General features: G+C 41.3%; 2 protein-coding genes and 1 long non-coding RNA gene across 6 annotated transcripts in view; all 3 read right to left on the reverse strand.

The window, feature by feature from the left end:
* LOC109521743 (D-tyrosyl-tRNA(Tyr) deacylase 1-like) overlaps nt 1-3,875 on the reverse strand; it is a 65,795-nt gene extending 61,920 nt beyond the window's left edge. The window contains exons 1-3 of one of the 4 annotated variants that reach the window (XM_019879785.1): nt 3,689-3,875; nt 3,258-3,348; nt 2,383-2,618 (exon numbers count right to left, since the gene is read on the reverse strand). In XM_019879785.1, coding sequence (XP_019735344.1) covers nt 2,383-2,618; nt 3,258-3,348; nt 3,689-3,845 — 484 coding nt within the window. In that variant the 5' untranslated portion in view covers nt 3,846-3,875. The remainder of the gene's footprint in view (nt 1-2,382; nt 2,619-3,257; nt 3,349-3,688) is intronic. The other 3 variants (XM_019879786.1, XM_019879790.1, XM_019879789.1) reach the window with 3 other exon arrangements.
* A 1,001-nt stretch (nt 3,876-4,876) lies between these two features.
* LOC109521745 (uncharacterized) lies at nt 4,877-5,828 on the reverse strand. The gene is made up of 2 exons (XR_002169424.1): nt 5,555-5,828; nt 4,877-5,271 (listed from the first exon to the last, which is right to left on the reverse strand). It is a non-coding gene; the product is annotated as an uncharacterized LOC109521745 (long non-coding RNA).
* An 8,432-nt stretch (nt 5,829-14,260) lies between these two features.
* LOC109521675 (apelin receptor B-like) lies at nt 14,261-16,136 on the reverse strand. The gene is made up of 2 exons (XM_019879663.1): nt 16,092-16,136; nt 14,261-15,980 (listed from the first exon to the last, which is right to left on the reverse strand). Exons 1-2 carry the CDS (start codon nt 16,134-16,136, stop codon nt 15,126-15,128), a joined length of 900 nt encoding a protein of 299 aa, XP_019735222.1. The 3' UTR covers nt 14,261-15,125.
* Nucleotides 16,137-16,498: the final 362 nt, after the last annotated feature.

Genomic DNA, 16,498 nt, shown 5'->3' on the forward strand with positions numbered 1-16,498 from the left:
AAAGTAAACTTTCCATTCATAAACTCTTTAAGTACCCGTTTTCGGTGTCTTGCGCTGCCATGGCTGGCAAAACAAATGTGTGTGGACCTATGTAGCGCGCTTGTTGTTTTGTTTCTGGTTTATTTATAGAGCAACGTAACATCCGCTGTGGCGTTAATCTCGCGAGATTTAATCCCGTTAAAATTCATTTAAATTTATGCCAATAAAAACGTGCTAAACTGACAGCTCTAGTAAAAATAAATAAATAAAATGCCGTTTGTAGGAATTTGCATGAGAAAAGGTCATAACAGCCCATTTTAAATCTTACTTATTTTGACATGTTTAAATTTTAATTTAGTCATTTTTTTAAAACAAAATTCCCCATCCCTTTTATGCCCACTGCAATCGGATGGTAGAGCAGCAGTGTGGGACACAATTCGACACGCCACCTCTCCATATATGGGCCACATCATACAATCTAAGACAGTAAACGGTATAAGTTAAAAGGGACAAAAAAAAAAACTAAGCATCACTCAAAAGAGCCTTCATTACTGTGACTGGCAACCTGAACAGCAGCAGCTCTAACAATCTGCAGCTGAATTCAAGTGCGACAAACTACTGTGTGCTTTGCAAATATTGACTTATCTTTCAATTATGAAGTGTCATTTCAGACGTCCATCCATCTATCTATTCATCCATCCATTTTTTGATCTGCTTTTCCTCACAAGGGTCGTGGGGCGTGCTGGAGCCTGTCCGAGCTGTCTTTGGGCAGTGGGCGGGGGACACCCTGAACTGGTTTGCCAGCCAATCGCAGGGCACACATAGACAAACAACCATCTGCGCTCAAACTCACACCTAGGGACAATTTAGAGTGTTCCATAAACCTGCCATGCATGTTTTTGGAATGTGGGAAGACACTGGAGTGTACAGAGAAAACCCACGCAGGTACCGGGAGAACATGCAAACTCCACACAGGAAGGCCGGAGCCAGAATCGAACTCGACATCTCTGCACCGTGAGGCCGACGTGCTAACCAGTCGACCACGGGGCCGCCCTCATTTGAGACATTTTAAGCAAAATACTGCATTTACACACACACACACAAAAAAGAATGGTTTGAAAGACAAGCAAGGATGCAGACAGCTATAAAGTGTGACAACAGCCTAAATGTTACCACTGGGTCAGAGAGATTAATGACCCTATCTGCACACTAAGTATTTGGCCCATGCTTGAAGAATGCATATTTCCTCTCTGGGGCTCATGAGAAGTCCTCATTTATACCGAGGTGTTTTCTCTATTTGCTCCCTGGTGGTCTGACCACCAGATCAGTGTCACCATTAACGCGCTTCCACACTTAGCGGCCTCCAAAACTGTTTTAACTTACTGATCGAAGTTATGTGTTTTTCCACAGCCTGTTTTAGGCTAACTCGACTCTCTCAGTTCATATTTTGATAAATAGCACAGTGGTGCAGTAGTGCACTGTGATGCATGGATAAATGTTAATTGCTCTCCCTAGTAGGGACAAAGAAAGTTGAACACACTTTAAAGCAACAGTGGCTGAAGTAGGACATGTGGGGTGGTGGGCGGTAGACCGTCGGGTAGCAATAGAGAATGGCGCTTCTGACTTACAAACTCGTTTTCGTCACAGCCATAGAAATGGAACTCCTTTAAATTTTATTCGACAGATATGATTGAAATCTAAGTAATCATGACGGACCCCAGTGCACGACTCCAACTACCGGTATATGATGGAAAAAAATGCAGGGATCAAAACTGAAGAAAATAATAGATTTTTTTGTGGCCCATAAGAGCTGTCAAAAAAAGAAAAATCCAGGTTTCCGCCAGTGAAGTTGAGTGGGACAATTAGTTTGATGTGATGTAAAACTACTCCCTTTACCGCATCATGTTGACAATGTTTTGCTATTTCTGAGGAAAAAGGGGGCACATTAAAGAAGACTTCGGCTTCTTCCTGCTCCATTTCATACTAGATTGGAGAACATTTGTATTTCATATTATATTGTTGTTTCTTCTTTTAGAAATGAATGAACTAAATGAAGGAAATTAAAAAAAAAACAAAGTAAAATTATTACAGTATTTCAGTCAATGAAAAAGCTCATGTCTGTAATTTAATTAGACTGTGAGCCTACCGTAATAACTCCACTGAGTGCATGTGTAAATGCTCAGAGGGTAACACTTTTCGGGCAGATATGATCTTTTACCAATTAGTGTGTAATGCCAAATTATATCAGAACATACCGTATGAAGGTGTCATTAGTTGACCCACCTTTAACCAGCGCATTTGGAAACACCCAGTGGTTCACACTTAGGCAATCTTTTTCCAAATATTATGTTATGTCAAACTTTATTAGAACATACCAAGTGAAGGTGTCATTAGTTGACCCACCTTTAACCAGTTCAGGCTTGTAGGCACTCCTCATGTTCTCCAGGATGCTGGCATAGAAAGGTTGGGCCAATTCTGTGGGCATCGCCAAGTGGAAGTCCGGCTTGTTGCCCTTCAGTATGCACTGTAGTGTAAACTGGCTCACACACAGAACCTCATAGTCTCGGTCCATGACACTTTTGCTCCAAGCCCGACCATTCTCATCTTCAAACAGCCGCAGGTTCAGGATCTTGCGTATGCTGCAAGCAAAACATAAATGTAGACAAATCTGTGAAATGGGGGCCACAACAGACCCCCCGATATATCTACCAAGCTTGAAAGGACACAACTAGAGTCATCCATGGAAAATAAATTTACCTCTTGATTTCAGCAGTTAAATACCTTTGATGCATTCAATAAATGGGAGTAGTTAGTCAAATGTGAGCTTGAATGTAATGACTTCAGTCTACCATGTGCACACTTAGCAACGTTTTCTTGGTTTTCCCTAATGAAGGATTTTTATTGTTTTAATTCATTTTTCGCACTTTCCGTAAATGTTTCATATTTTCTTTTATTCATCCAACACTGATCATATTTCTTACATAAAAAAAGTGTCAAAATGGGGATGTCTTTTATATATGATGGTAAATGTCTTGGCCACAACTATGAGGTAAGGTTAGGCTGAGAAAGGATCGGATGTAGACAACATTTTCATTTCGTGATGCTAGCTGATACTGTGTGATATCACCGATTTTTTTCCTCAGCGTCACAACGTTTAATTGCAGTGACAAAACATTGAGACTGCTCACTTGATGCGAAAGGACTGTTCTTTATCCAACTATTTTCAAAGCAATATGTCGCTGTGAGAAGTTTTCACTCGGGATACCTCAAACACTTACATGTACTCGGCATCTGTGTGGGTGTCCTCCACAGATATACCGAGCAGCACACACAAACCCCGTCCTATTGAACTGATCGTATCGTCTCCCACTGCAGGAAAAAGGAGAACAAGTTGATGAGTGGATCAAGTGCACTTCTGAGTGTGAACGCGAAAGCATGAAGGGGTAGCAGCCATTCAGGTCAACTTTCAGCTTCCAGATGATACATTTGTTCTGCAGTGATATTAGCATTGAGTGACCAACTCCGAGGGTTACGTGTACCCCTAACTTTAATATGTAGACATATTTGCTTGAAGTACACAAGTATGAAGTCGCTCTAATGCTAACTAGGCTACTGTTAGCTTAACGTGCATTCAAGACCCTATTGAAATGATCGGTACCCCATCCACCCACAGCACAGCACAGTCTTTCAAATCAAGGAAACCGTTCACCTGTCACAGACGCCCTGGTAACTCTTTGGATGATCGCTTTCATTGTTTTGATTCCCGGTATGTTTCTCAGCACACTGGCACATCTAGTACATACACATACGGGCACGAAGTGGAAGGGACTTTGTCCCCCTCTACGGGTTCTTTTCCGGAGTTTCATTTTCACTTACGTTACATTACAGTACATGACAGCAGTTATGGTTCCCCTCAGGTGGCCCGCTGAAGCCGTTTCAGCATTTATTCTTTGTTAAGGAGGCAACGAATCCGTGACACATGCCTACTAGTTGGGCCTGAACGTGTTACTAGTGCAGTATATTGGCTTATTATTAAGGTTTAATTGTGAAGTTGTTGCTTTACTGTTGTATATGTTAGTTGCTCCATGTACAGCACTTTGTATGCAGCGATGGCTGTTTGAAAGTGCTATATAAATACAGTTGAGTTGAGAAGTAGCAGGCCAACGTGACACTTAAGTCATTCTACTTGTGTGCCCTGGATATCAAATGCTCAAACTGCTTTTCATAGGACCACTTATAACAGTGAAAACACAGGAAATGTAACAAATGCATTTAGGAAAGAATGCTCATCTTTTGTGTCAACAGAAAGATTTATTCACATTTAATATGAAACAGCCATGGCATCCGCTCGTCAAAAGTTGAGTAATGCATTTACACACATGGCTTGCAAAGCACCCATGGCATGGAAGAACACAGGACAGCACACGGCATGGCACAAGCTTACAATATTTAGGCGGGTCCACCTCACAGTGCAGAGGTCATGGGTTCAATTCTGGCCACCGGACTTCCTGTGTGGAGTTTACATGTTCTGCCCGTGGCTTCAAGGGTACTCGCACACCCGTCACCCTCCTGAGGATAAATCTCTTCACACAATGGATGGATGGATAGTTTTGAACAGAATTCAAGGAAAATACAGCATATGCCAAATGTTCACAGACCACATAAAATGATAAGTTGGGATCATGACTGATATCTGTGTGGGAGAAAATTATGACTTTGAATATTGTCCACCAAATACTGACCATCTAATCGATGAATTTTTAATCAGTAGAAAATTAATTTTCAGTATGAATTTAAATTTAACTATTTTCCCTCAACAGCAACAAACCAATGACATTTGTCCATGTACAACAGAAAACCCTGCCTTTTTTATTGATGCCAAGGACTGTACAGTATGTAATGTATATTTGAACACAATTTATTTCACAACTGTGAACCAAGGTATAGAAAATAATATTGCCTTTTTTAGCACATGACATGACAACCCAAAAGCAGATGGTAGCTTTCTTGGAGTTGTACTTAGTTGACTGGAGTTCACCCTCACACATATGTATTGATTTGTACGGCATCATAGTGTGCCCTCCATACTAATCCACATTGTCCATTTTTAATTTCATTTGTCTGCAGTCCCAGGACCACCGGTGAATGACTGAACGAAATTGTAGATCCTTGTGGTGTATGGAACAAAGTCTTTTTTGTAGACGACGATAGTTTTGTTGTGAGGAGTCTGGTATATAAATTCATTTGGATTCTTCGGTACTCCGGTTGTTGCCTCTTCATTTTGAGCCGAGTCTGATGGGACACAAGTTGAGGGAATTAGCAAATGCAAAATAGTCTCACAGAACACCTTCACAAAAAAAGGCAATTTATCTCCATAGTCCAACAATCCATGATTACAGCGTCACAGACCCTCAGATTTTTAGCAAAACCGGAAAATTACGCCAGCAAACGCTGAGGGCGCTCCATTTAAATCTTAGCATATCAATTTTAATTTGCACATACAAATAAAAACACGTGAAGCTTTGTTGATCATTCGATTCGCAGTAAAAGTTGAACCCTCATCACATCCACTTACCTGTGCTATTTTTGAAACGACCCGTGTAATACAAATATGCAACGGAGCCGATCATTGTCCACACACCCAGGACGTAAACCGTAGATACAGATCGGTTCCACTTCCTAGCATCTTTCAACGTCATTCCTGCACTCGAAAGAGCAGCGTTGTGGAAGGCAAATGTGTTCAGCTAGCTTGACCTAACGCGAACAGGGTGCAGCCATGACAGTACAAAACGGAAGTACACACTCGGCACGGGCGGATCGATACCATATTATCGATATTTCACTGCATAGTGACACAAAACCAAGGATGTGCTAAATATGAGATCTTTGTACACATTATACTTATTATTAATCGATATATCGAGAAAGCTGCTATGAATTAAAAGTACCAACTTATTCAAAAAACTCAAAATAAGAACAAACATCAAGCAAAGAAGTGTATCTGTCAAAGGTGTTAATCTGTGGAATAATTTCGAAACGGACCTGAAAATGAGTAAATTGCTTGCTGAGTTCAAAAACAAATTCAAAAAATAGTTCAAACAACCTACATCAATCAGAGTTAAGGTGATAAATTCTAAACATTAATTAAAGATAATAATAAATCAGAATTAAGTTGATAAATAGAGAAAGGTACTGCAATATCCATTATGAATACAAGAGAAAATTGACACGAGTGCCAGGGTGTGTATGTATAAAATCCCGATACAAACCAAAAATTGTAAAAATATCACCGTTAAGGGTAAAGCATGAGCCTTAATGGAGACTTCTTTTTTCTTTCTTTCTTTTTTGATTGATATAAAAATGATCTATTTATATATAAACACATAACATGGGGTAGGACTAGATAATTTTTTTACTTCTTCCTACTCCCTTGAACATAATAATGTGTTGAATGATGACTGATTCTCTTTCCTTTTTACTATTTTACTTACCTTACTTTCTGTCAAATTATTACTGTAAATGTTTTATGTTCAATAAACAAACGAAACGAAACGACATTTAGAGGATCGATCCCAAAAGCTAAATTAAGATAAGATAAGATATCCTTTATTTGTCCCACACAATTATCAATATTTGCAATTAATTTATTATATTTTCTTTATCTTTATTTTTTTATATTTTTCTGCATACAAATGATTTTTCCATCCCCTTTGCACGCACTTAATTGGCGCCTGCTCCCGGCCACTCTTACTTTTATAACTGTCTTGGAGAAGTAGGAGCTTGCAGAGGGCATTCCCAGTAGGCAGAAGCACTAGCTTTCAGCAGGTTTACATCTCACGAGACACTGAAGTGAGTATCTATAACAGGAATGGCCAACCAGTCATAGACTAAGAGCCAATTTTTTTACAGTGTGACTGCAAAGAGCCACATCTTGCAGCGCGCGCGCGCACACACACACACACACACTTTTTTGCCCAAAGATCGACTTTTGAAGCGACCAACTTCCCACGATCGACCCGATCGCGCATGTGCAAGCATACACACACACACGCACGCACGCACGCACGCACGTGGTTGCCCAATCATGCACTCACGCACATATGCATGCACGCCACGATGAGCAACAGCAGGAACGGCCTGAACATGAACGAAATCTAAAGACACAAACACACAAATCTTTTTTTCCCCAACCCATTTCCTCCTCACACCCCTTGCGGTCGACTTGGGACCAGTCCACTGGTTCCCGGTCTATTGTGATCGAGTATTGGGCACCCCTGCCTTAAAATCAGAGGTAACTCGCTGACTAGCTTAGCACTAAGCGCCGTTGTTTGAGCATGAGCGGTGATTCAGTCATCTGACTGGTTGGGCTCTATGCATACATGGCAATTTTCCGCGGATCCACGGAAATCCGCCGTTTTATTTCTTAAATTGATCATTTTTGTGAATCGTCTAAATCCGTTGAGAAAAATTTAGGGGCGGTCAGATACCTTATCGTCGAGTTTTCACGAGCTCTCCCGAACAGTCTCTCTGTTTTCCGTTTGTAAACAGCCCTGCGATTGGACGTGTATGAAAGCTTCAACTAATCAGATCATTGAAGGCATTATTTGTTGCGGGAGTCTTAGCTCGATTATATACGGCCCAGCGATTGGTTAACTACAAGCGATTGGACCAATCAAATTGCATGTAACATATTGTTTTACCTGATTCATGGCGGCCTCTTCGTCTCGCAAATTCATTGTTCTCGGATCGTTTTGAGCGGAATTATGAAATTTTTGACGAAAGATCAGGAGTCTTAAATCCTAGAAATTGACTCAAATGTCAAGAATAAATTCCGATTGGACTGGCTTGACAGAAAAGTCACTGTAAAGGTTAAAATTGGCTCCAAGTTCGACGAAGTTACAGAAGCTCTTGGACAATTTATTCTTTGGGATCGGCATTTTTCAAACAAACTTCGTCAGCGGATACAACTAAAGACGTTACGCGCTGGGGTACTTACTTTGGCTGAACCAAGCAACGAAATCTGCTCCACTGACGCCCCTCGCCGATAGACAGGTACACTCCGATGTATATACTTTTTTATTCAAATATACGAGGATGATCTTTTCAATTTTATTTGGTATGCATTTGTAGCAACAGCATGATAACATTTATTTGTTTTTATTTGCGTTTTATATTCATATTGATAATTCACGTTTTGTCTTGGATAATAAAGCACGGTTATGCATAATAAATTGTATGCATAATAAATATTCACTATCACTGTATGAGGTAAGAATCAACAGCTTTTTATCACATTTACACAACACTTTATGAATACAAGTCATGAACAAATCTTAAATATGGCAGGGGATGTGTTTACTTTTTTAGTTTTGATTTTGAGCAGCAAATTTTGAGTTACATATTGGTGCTCACTAGGAATGCATAAGCAAAATTGCACAAATTTTCACTTGAAAGAATAGTGAACAACTTTGGGATTTTTTTTCTGTTAAAGTTTCAAATAGTGTGTAAATTGAATACACTTCATCTTCAGCATGTTTAGTGCCACTTTTGTAAGTAACCACGCCCCGGCCAGGCCACGCCCCCGGCCAGGCCACGCCCCTTCCGCTTTTTTCATCACTCGCCATTGCCATGTATGCTCTATGTCAAACAAGTGACGGGATTAATGATAGGCTGACATAGTACGTTCTGTGTATTTAGTGCATTTGTTTGAATGGCAGCGCCACTGCTGAGGTGTTTTCGACGCTTGTCGTGTGAAAGCCCGGGAGCCGCACTGAACCGGCCAAAGAGCCACATGCGGCTCGCGAGCCGCGGGTTGGCCACCCCTGATCGATAACATGCCTGATCTTTTACAAGAATTGCCCGTGTGTGAAGAAAAAAAAGCCAGAGCCCTCTACTTGTGTATTCTTCCATGTTTTGGCTGCCATCGTATCAGGACTGTCTGGTGGCTGTTGGATGTGTGCCGCTCATGTATTTTTTTTCATGTTATCATATTTTATGTGTGCCGTGCAATGTCCAAGAAAAGCACTTGGCTTTTCATATTTCTGATGCTTGAGTACACACACGGCGATGATAATGTGCGGCGACTTAAGCCATGACAAATTAAAACGCAAAGTAATCCGCAGTTTAGTTCGTGACTTATTGGTTTACAGCCGGGGTGCCCAACCTTTTTCAACCTCCTGCAAGCGACCTGTTACCACACGTGCACGCATATACACCCATGCACACGTGCGCATATGTGCGCAGTCACACATGCATGCCATGATGGGCATCAGCAGTAACAGCCCCTAACTTGAACGAAACAGAAAAATAAAAAAGATACAATCGTTTGTGAATTATACGGAGTCATTGGAGGCACTATTGTAGCTCACGTGGATCTTTTTAAAATGAACTGGTGGCCAGCCAGGGCACACATAGACAAACAACCATTCGCACTCACACTCACACCTAGGGAGAATTTAGAGTGTTTATGTTTTTGGAATGTGGGATGAAGCTGGAGTACCCAGAGAAAACCCACGCAAGTAAGGGGAGGACATTGAAACCCTGCACAGGAAGTCCGGAGCCGGAATCGAACCGTGCACATCTGCACTGTGAGGCCAACATGCTAACCAGTCACGCAGCGTGTCGCTGCTTTTTTATTTTATTTAATTTTACTTTTTGTGAAAGTGAGATTGGTAAAATGCTTAGCGTGCAGTGTGCACGAACAGAAAAATATGTCATTTTAAAAACACGCACACAGACACACGTTTTTTTTTTTTTTTCCATTTAAGTCTACACCCCTCGCTATCGACTTGGGACCAGTCCACGATCTTCCGGTCGATCACGGTCGACTTTTTTTGTCTTCCCTGATTTACTGTCGCTGATTTATTTGTTTGCACCAGACTTGTGCAGCAAAATTATGTTGCCATGATGAACACTTGCCAGACTGAACCTCAAAGTATTTAGTAAGCTCATATATGTAATTGTAGAACATTTTTATATTAATTAATGCTTTATTTGCCTTTCCCTTCGTATCCTGGAGTGTATTATGCATCTCATATTGTTTGTCGTAATAAATATTTATGGTTGAGAAATAAATGAGAAAAGGACTTTATAAAAAAAAAAAAAAATCGCAATTGCGGTTTTGTGGGGGAAAAAAATTGCAGTTAGATTATTTTCCATAATCATCCAGCCCTCATAAATATGAGGGTCCAGTTTTTCTGTCATTTTACATAAAAAGAGGTTTGCACTGTTGAATATGCTTTGTAACAGAATGCTGTAGATTTTATTGCTGAACCCCCAGCCCCCCCAAACAATAAAATAATAAAAAACGGTAAAAGAACATCTGCACCCCTGAGATTTAACAGTGGGGATGATCACAACATAGTTTGAAGTAGTTTGGTTCTTCTGATGATGTACAGTAACAATCCCTGAAATTCAACCAGTTTAAATAATGATGCAACCAAACTTATTAGGGGATCCTTCAACATGCAGCAAACCCCAAAACACTTCATGGGAAAGAAGTAGAAGGTATCAGACCAGGATTAGGCAGCTGGTGGCCCACGGGTCATATGCAGCCCACAATGACATTGAGTGGTCTCTTGCATAATCACCCCCCCCCCAAAAAAAACATTTTATTTAACATTTTTTGTGCATGTTTTTTGTTTTTTGTTTGTTTGTTTTTTTTGTTTCTTTGTTTTTTTACAACCCACCCCCCAATTGCTGATAAATGAGGAAATGTGGGGAGGGAAGACTCCCCAAATGGGAAAAAATATTGAGGAAAGAAAGCAAATCCATCAGTTCTGAACTGCAAATATTCAGGGGTCTAATGCAGTTTTTAGTTGTAATCTCACCAGTCACCACTTAATGACAGACATGTCTTAGTTACACTGCCACCGGTTTTTATACTGCCCTATATTACGTGAGTCCGCCTAATAATTTTTGACGTATTTGGAATGATATGCAAGAAGAACACTGTACCTCGATAATATTCACATTTTGAGTTAGTTGATTTTTGTGAAAAAAAATTAGGTCAGGTAGCCGGCCTTCAGCCTCTCTTCCCCGCACGGGATGGTGGAACACCCGACGAAACGCGGCCACGAAGCCGGGGAAGGAAGACCGGAGGCTCGGTTGTGCTTCGCTCACCGCAATTGCCCATGACGCCGCCTGACCAGTCAATAGGCTCATGATATATGCAACCTTCGCGTCATCATTAACATAAACGGAAGGTTGCTGGTCGAAAACATTATAAAGTGCACATCTAAGGTAAACTAGGACTCAGCCTATAGTGGATTTAAGCCATGGTTGCATACTTTGTTTTTCTCAAGTTTGCTTTGAACACAGCAGTCAGGCTATTTTGATTCTGTTGGTCCTTCTTGCGCGGAAGTCTCTCTATGGTTTTGTGTAGATATAATTTCGGATGACTACACTTGGTTCGAGGCACACCACTGGAGACGTTTTATTTTCAGTGTGGTCGCTACCACTGCACCGCTGAACTCTCTACGTGCCTCAGCGCACCGTCACTGTCAGACGAACACAGAGAAGCTCCACCCCATTTATTTATATGGACACGGAACACGGTAACCTTCCACACAAAATAGTTCCAAACAAGTAACAATCGTGTCAGTGGCATACATCGTACTCAACAGGCTACCTGCTCTTTATTCACCAGAGGCTCATCAACCTAGTCTCTTATTTCTCTCCCGAAACAGTGTCTTCTCCCTGGTGTACCTTAGCCTTCTCCGCGACGTACAATTTCTGTACATAGCTTGTCATGGAGGCTCTCGCTGGCAATCCGTAGTGGAGTCGTTCGATGCAATGCGAATGATTTCAGCTTGAGTCTACCTGTGGACAATGTTGACAGGCTTGCATGCAGTAGCCATACGTTTAGCTATGGCTTCAGCAAATTTGTTCTTTGTCGTGTTATCCATTTTCTTCGCTTTGAAATTATCCACAGCTGTCTGTCTTAGACGAGGGGGCGGAGTACTCACATCAGCTGTGTGCTTGGCCATTAACACCACTCTGTGGTATTTCAGACTCGACATGCTGTGATGGTAGCTCACTTGACGACTGCAAAACATACAGGTAACTTTGGTCTTGTCAGTGGAACCATCTGGCAACTTTTTAAAAGTAAACCTTCCATTCATAAACTCTAAGTATCCGTTTTCGGTGTCTCGTGCTGCCGTGGCTAGCAAAACAGACATGGGCGTGGACCTGTGCAGCACGCTTGTTGTTTTGTTTCTGGTTTATTTATAGAGCAACGTAACATCCGCTGTGATGTGTTCCCGCATTAATCTCGCGATAAAAAATTTAATCACGTTAAAATTGAAATCAATTTTAACGTGATTAATGCCGATAATAATGCCCTAAACTGACAGCACAAATATATATATATATATATATATATATATATAAAATTACTTCAGTAGAGTTAAGTTGTATGTAACTTAAGTAGTTTGGTTTCATTTGGTGAAAAATGTGATTCAACTTTCATCAATGAATTCATAAAATCGTTATTTCGGGACATTTCTGTAATTGCCCTATATTTAATCAGATTAGGTTGTCAACTGTTGTGCATTTTGTGCTTTTGTAGTGGATTTCGCTTGAGATAATATGATTTTGAATTTCCGAAGAAAAGTTTGCATAGAAATGAAGACAGAGCAAATTACCTGCTGTCTCTCATGTCTGGAAGCTTCCGGTCAAGTGGTAACCGGTTACTGAGGAACACGTTGTAGCCGTAAATCTGATACAGGGATTCCGCCTCTTTCTGCTCCTTCTCTGACAGGCCATCTCCCCACTTGGCAAACAGGAAGGAGTTTGGATATACTGTAACTTGGGCACCACAACCTTTGATTTGTGCTGGGCCATGTCAGGAGCAAGTTTGTTCAAGGTGCCGTTGTCAACATTTGATCCTTCCATCAGCTTTTCTTTGGGACTGTTTTGTTCGTAAAGGCAGAGGATGATTGAAAAATGCACATTATTTATAGTCACTGTTAGGCAAATGAGTTAATTAATTACACAGATGTGCCTAATGTTGTGGCGGCCACGAACATATTCCATGTTAAAATCCAGGATTAGCTCAAATCCAACTAAATGTTCAAAATCAGCAACAACTGAATTTACGGACACATGTACAAATACATTGAAGGTAATTTATCATAACTTTGAACTCATCGAGCCTGCGGAGCGTATGTTCAATACTATCCAGTCTCCTTACGACATCTGCATCTCCTTTAGGAAAAGACGTATGTGGTTTCACATGTCTGTTCCTAAAAAGGATGGTGTACATTGAGACAACAAGGACGACTCCAACTTCCCCTGCTAAACGGACATGGCACTTCATTTTGTTTTCGATTCACCGTGCATCGATTGCAACCCCTCCATGGCATTTACAACTTGATAAAGCACTTCTTATCTTCAAGATAACCTTTGTATTTCACATGTTTGAGTATTTTAACAAACACTTTAAATAAATGTTTGTTTGCGAATGTGATTGAGCAAACTAACCATCTATTTATGTTAAAAGAAACCACATCCACTTGATATGCTTCCCCACAAACTGAATAATTTAAAAGTGAACTAATTATACATTATCAATTGAGCTCTATAATGCTAGTTTCAAAGTTCACCTCAATAGTTAATATGTACACAAACCATTTTAATTACGGGTGCCTTTCAAGACACTCAAGGACACTGCACAAAGTAAAATAAAAACAAGCTGCTCAAAAAAAAAAAAAAAAAAAAAAAAAACACCATTCAAGTTCCATCTCCAGGTCACCACAGACAACAATGGATATGTTTCTTACCAGAAAACGGAGGAATATAAATATTTGGGCCTTTGGTTTGAGCCTCAACTTTCTTTTAAGTCAAGTATTGATTCAGTCGTGCAGAAGTTAAACTGCAGATTGAGAGTTCTTTTTCACTCAATTAGTTGTTTTAGTTTCCAGTTATGGAAAAGAATAATTTCACGATTAGTATTTTCAATTTTAGATTGCGTACGCAGTTATAGTATGTGAAAAAAACTCAGTCTTTATCCTCTTAATCTTGGCTACCATCGGCTTGCTAGATTTGTCTTGAGTTGTCCTTATATGACACATAATTCTGTTATGTATGTCTGTATGTATTTCTTGATTGATTTACATGAAAATATAGAAGGTATTCTCTCCAAGGGAACACTTGGCGTTACATTGTGCTGTTTAAGTGTTCCCTTTATTATTTTTTGAGCAGTACATATATGGGCGTGTGTGTGTGTGTGTGTGTGTGTGTGTGTGTGTGTGTGTGTGTGTGTGTGTGTGTGTGTGTGTGGGGAGAGAGATTTTTTTGCTTGTTCGTGTACATACATATACAGTATTTTACCACTTACATATCGAATAAATTACCTACAATTATTTATTCTGTTATGGTTATTGTAACCTGTGCATGTATGATCTATTTACTTATTTTTACATAAGCACACAATTTGTTTGGATTGGCATTTTGTAATTTTTGTCTGTACGTGGCTAACTGTGGGCAGTGATGTTTTGCTTGTGATGTCTTCATGTTACGTTCATTGATTTTGTATGTTGAACCCCCTCGAAAAAGAGATGATTCATCTCAAGGGGTATATCCGTCATGACTAATTTCAAATGAAGCCAGATTTCCTCCTGGAAGTCTAACAAATCATGGTACTCTTGAATTTAAATGAACTGCCATTCAAAAAACCGCTCAGCGGCGCCAGAATGAGCGTCTTTGCAAAACTGTTCATAAGGCCAAAATACACTACATTCTGTTTATGTTCGCCTAAATTATGAACAGGTTCATGAACTTTTTCATTCAGTTACAACACATGGTGCTGTTGATGTGTGCTATTTCTGCTTTCTATTACCAACTTTGCAATTTGAGGTGAGGCTGGTTGCTTGTTGACACACTTCCCATCTCATCTATGCATTTGAAGAGGAAATATGCAAATTGCAAATTTGCCACTTTTAATGACGACATCACGGACATTATTGGATTAAAAAAAGAAATCTTATACCAAGCAAAGACCAGAGAACAAGAATGGGAAAAAAAAACGCATGTCCCTGCATTCTACAAACTCTACTTCACATTTGGTCCTTTGAAAATTCTCCAATTGTTAGTAGGTCAATAATGTGGAAGTAAGCACCTCGTGTTTATTGAGTCCTCCGGGCGTGCTACACCTTCGTCGGTGTCTGGCGGAACTTCTTGAGGTGAAGAAGGCCCAGGCAATGCGACCTGAAATGCAGGTCAAAGAAGGCATTGAGGAAGGGGTTGAGACAGCTGTTGATGTAGGCCAGGCAGACGGTGTACGGGCTGACCAGCAACAGGAAGCGCTCGAAAGCACAGGTGATCGGGATCAGGTGCAGTTCGTACATGGCGCCCGTGCTTATCACCACATGGTAAGGGATCCAGCAGGCGACGAAGACCACAACCACCGTGATGGTGATCTTCAAGAGTCGCCACTTGCGTTGGTCCTCCTTGCGCCAGATGTGGAAGTGGCGCATCACGGTCCAGCCGATCAACCCGTAGCACACCATCATGGCCAGTAAGGGGAGTAAAAACCCCAGGGTGCACATCGACAAGTTCAACCCGCTGAACCACTGGCTCTCCTGATGCCTGTTACTCACAACCAGGCTGAAGTCCAGGGTGCAGAAAGTTCTGTTGCTACTCAGGTCTTGCTGGGTGGTGCGGAACACGAGGGCAGGAACAGACAGGAGGCCCGACAGCGTCCAGGCGGCAAAGAGGGAGGCGCCGATGTGGCCGCCGGTGCACAAATGGTTGCTGGGCAGTGAATGCACGATGGCCTGGTAACGGTCGAAGCTAATGCTGGTGAGGAGGAAGATGCTGGCGAACGTACTGAGGGTCTCCACATAGCTGATGATCTTGCACAGGGCCGCCCCAAAGGGCCAGTGTTGATCCATGGCTACGCACACCACCCCAAAGGGCAGCGTGACCGAGATGACCAAGTCGGCCAGAGCCAGGTTGCCGATATAGATGTCGGCCACGCGCCGCTTCCTCTGCACCTGCTTCTGTCATGTTGCGTTTTCGACAGCAGGTGGCAGACGGTGCTTTCTGGCCGGCTGCACACCTGCTACCTATTTGTTATTAAGCACTGGCTTTATTAGGGCTGTCTTTCTGACTCTCACTCGCCGGCGAATTGCTTGCCGTGCCACTGCTTTGCCCATTGTGTCGGTTCTTTGCCTTTTCGTGTTTCGACTTAGTACGCGAGTTAGATTTGGTGTAGTCATTTCGGTGTGTGTTAAATAGTGACAAGTTTGTTTTTTCCCCCTTGCCTTAGTGCGAGCGTTTTTTGTTACTCGTTTTTTGCGTGTTTTCCTGGTACTCGTTTTTTGCCAGCGTTTTCTGTTGTCTCGTTTTTGCGGTGCGGTTTTTGTTAATAAATCTTATTTTCATACGGAGTTCTTGTTGTTGTCTGCTGTTTCGGGAATCCTATAGATCAATTTTGGTTGCGAATGAAGCGGGTTCCTTCCCGCTTCGCTCACAACGTGACAGAATTCTCTGGCCACCATGGATTCCGCAGACATTA

The sequence above is a fragment of the Hippocampus comes genome, unplaced genomic scaffold (genome assembly GCF_001891065.2).
Source record: "Hippocampus comes isolate QL1 unplaced genomic scaffold, H_comes_QL1_v1.1 scaffold158, whole genome shotgun sequence".
NCBI lineage: Eukaryota > Metazoa > Chordata > Actinopteri > Syngnathiformes > Syngnathidae > Hippocampus > Hippocampus comes.

What these genes read in the sequence shown, in the direction of transcription:
- LOC109521675 (XM_019879663.1), bottom strand. Translation starts at nt 16,136, where the DNA reads ATGGGCAAAGCAGTGGCACGGCAAGCAATTCGCCGGCGAGTGAGA. An exon ending in CAATTCGCCGGCGAGTGAGA is followed by an intron (nt 15,981 to 16,091) that starts GTCAGAAAGACA and finishes GCAACATGACAG; the next exon opens with AAGCAGGTGCAGAGGAAGCG.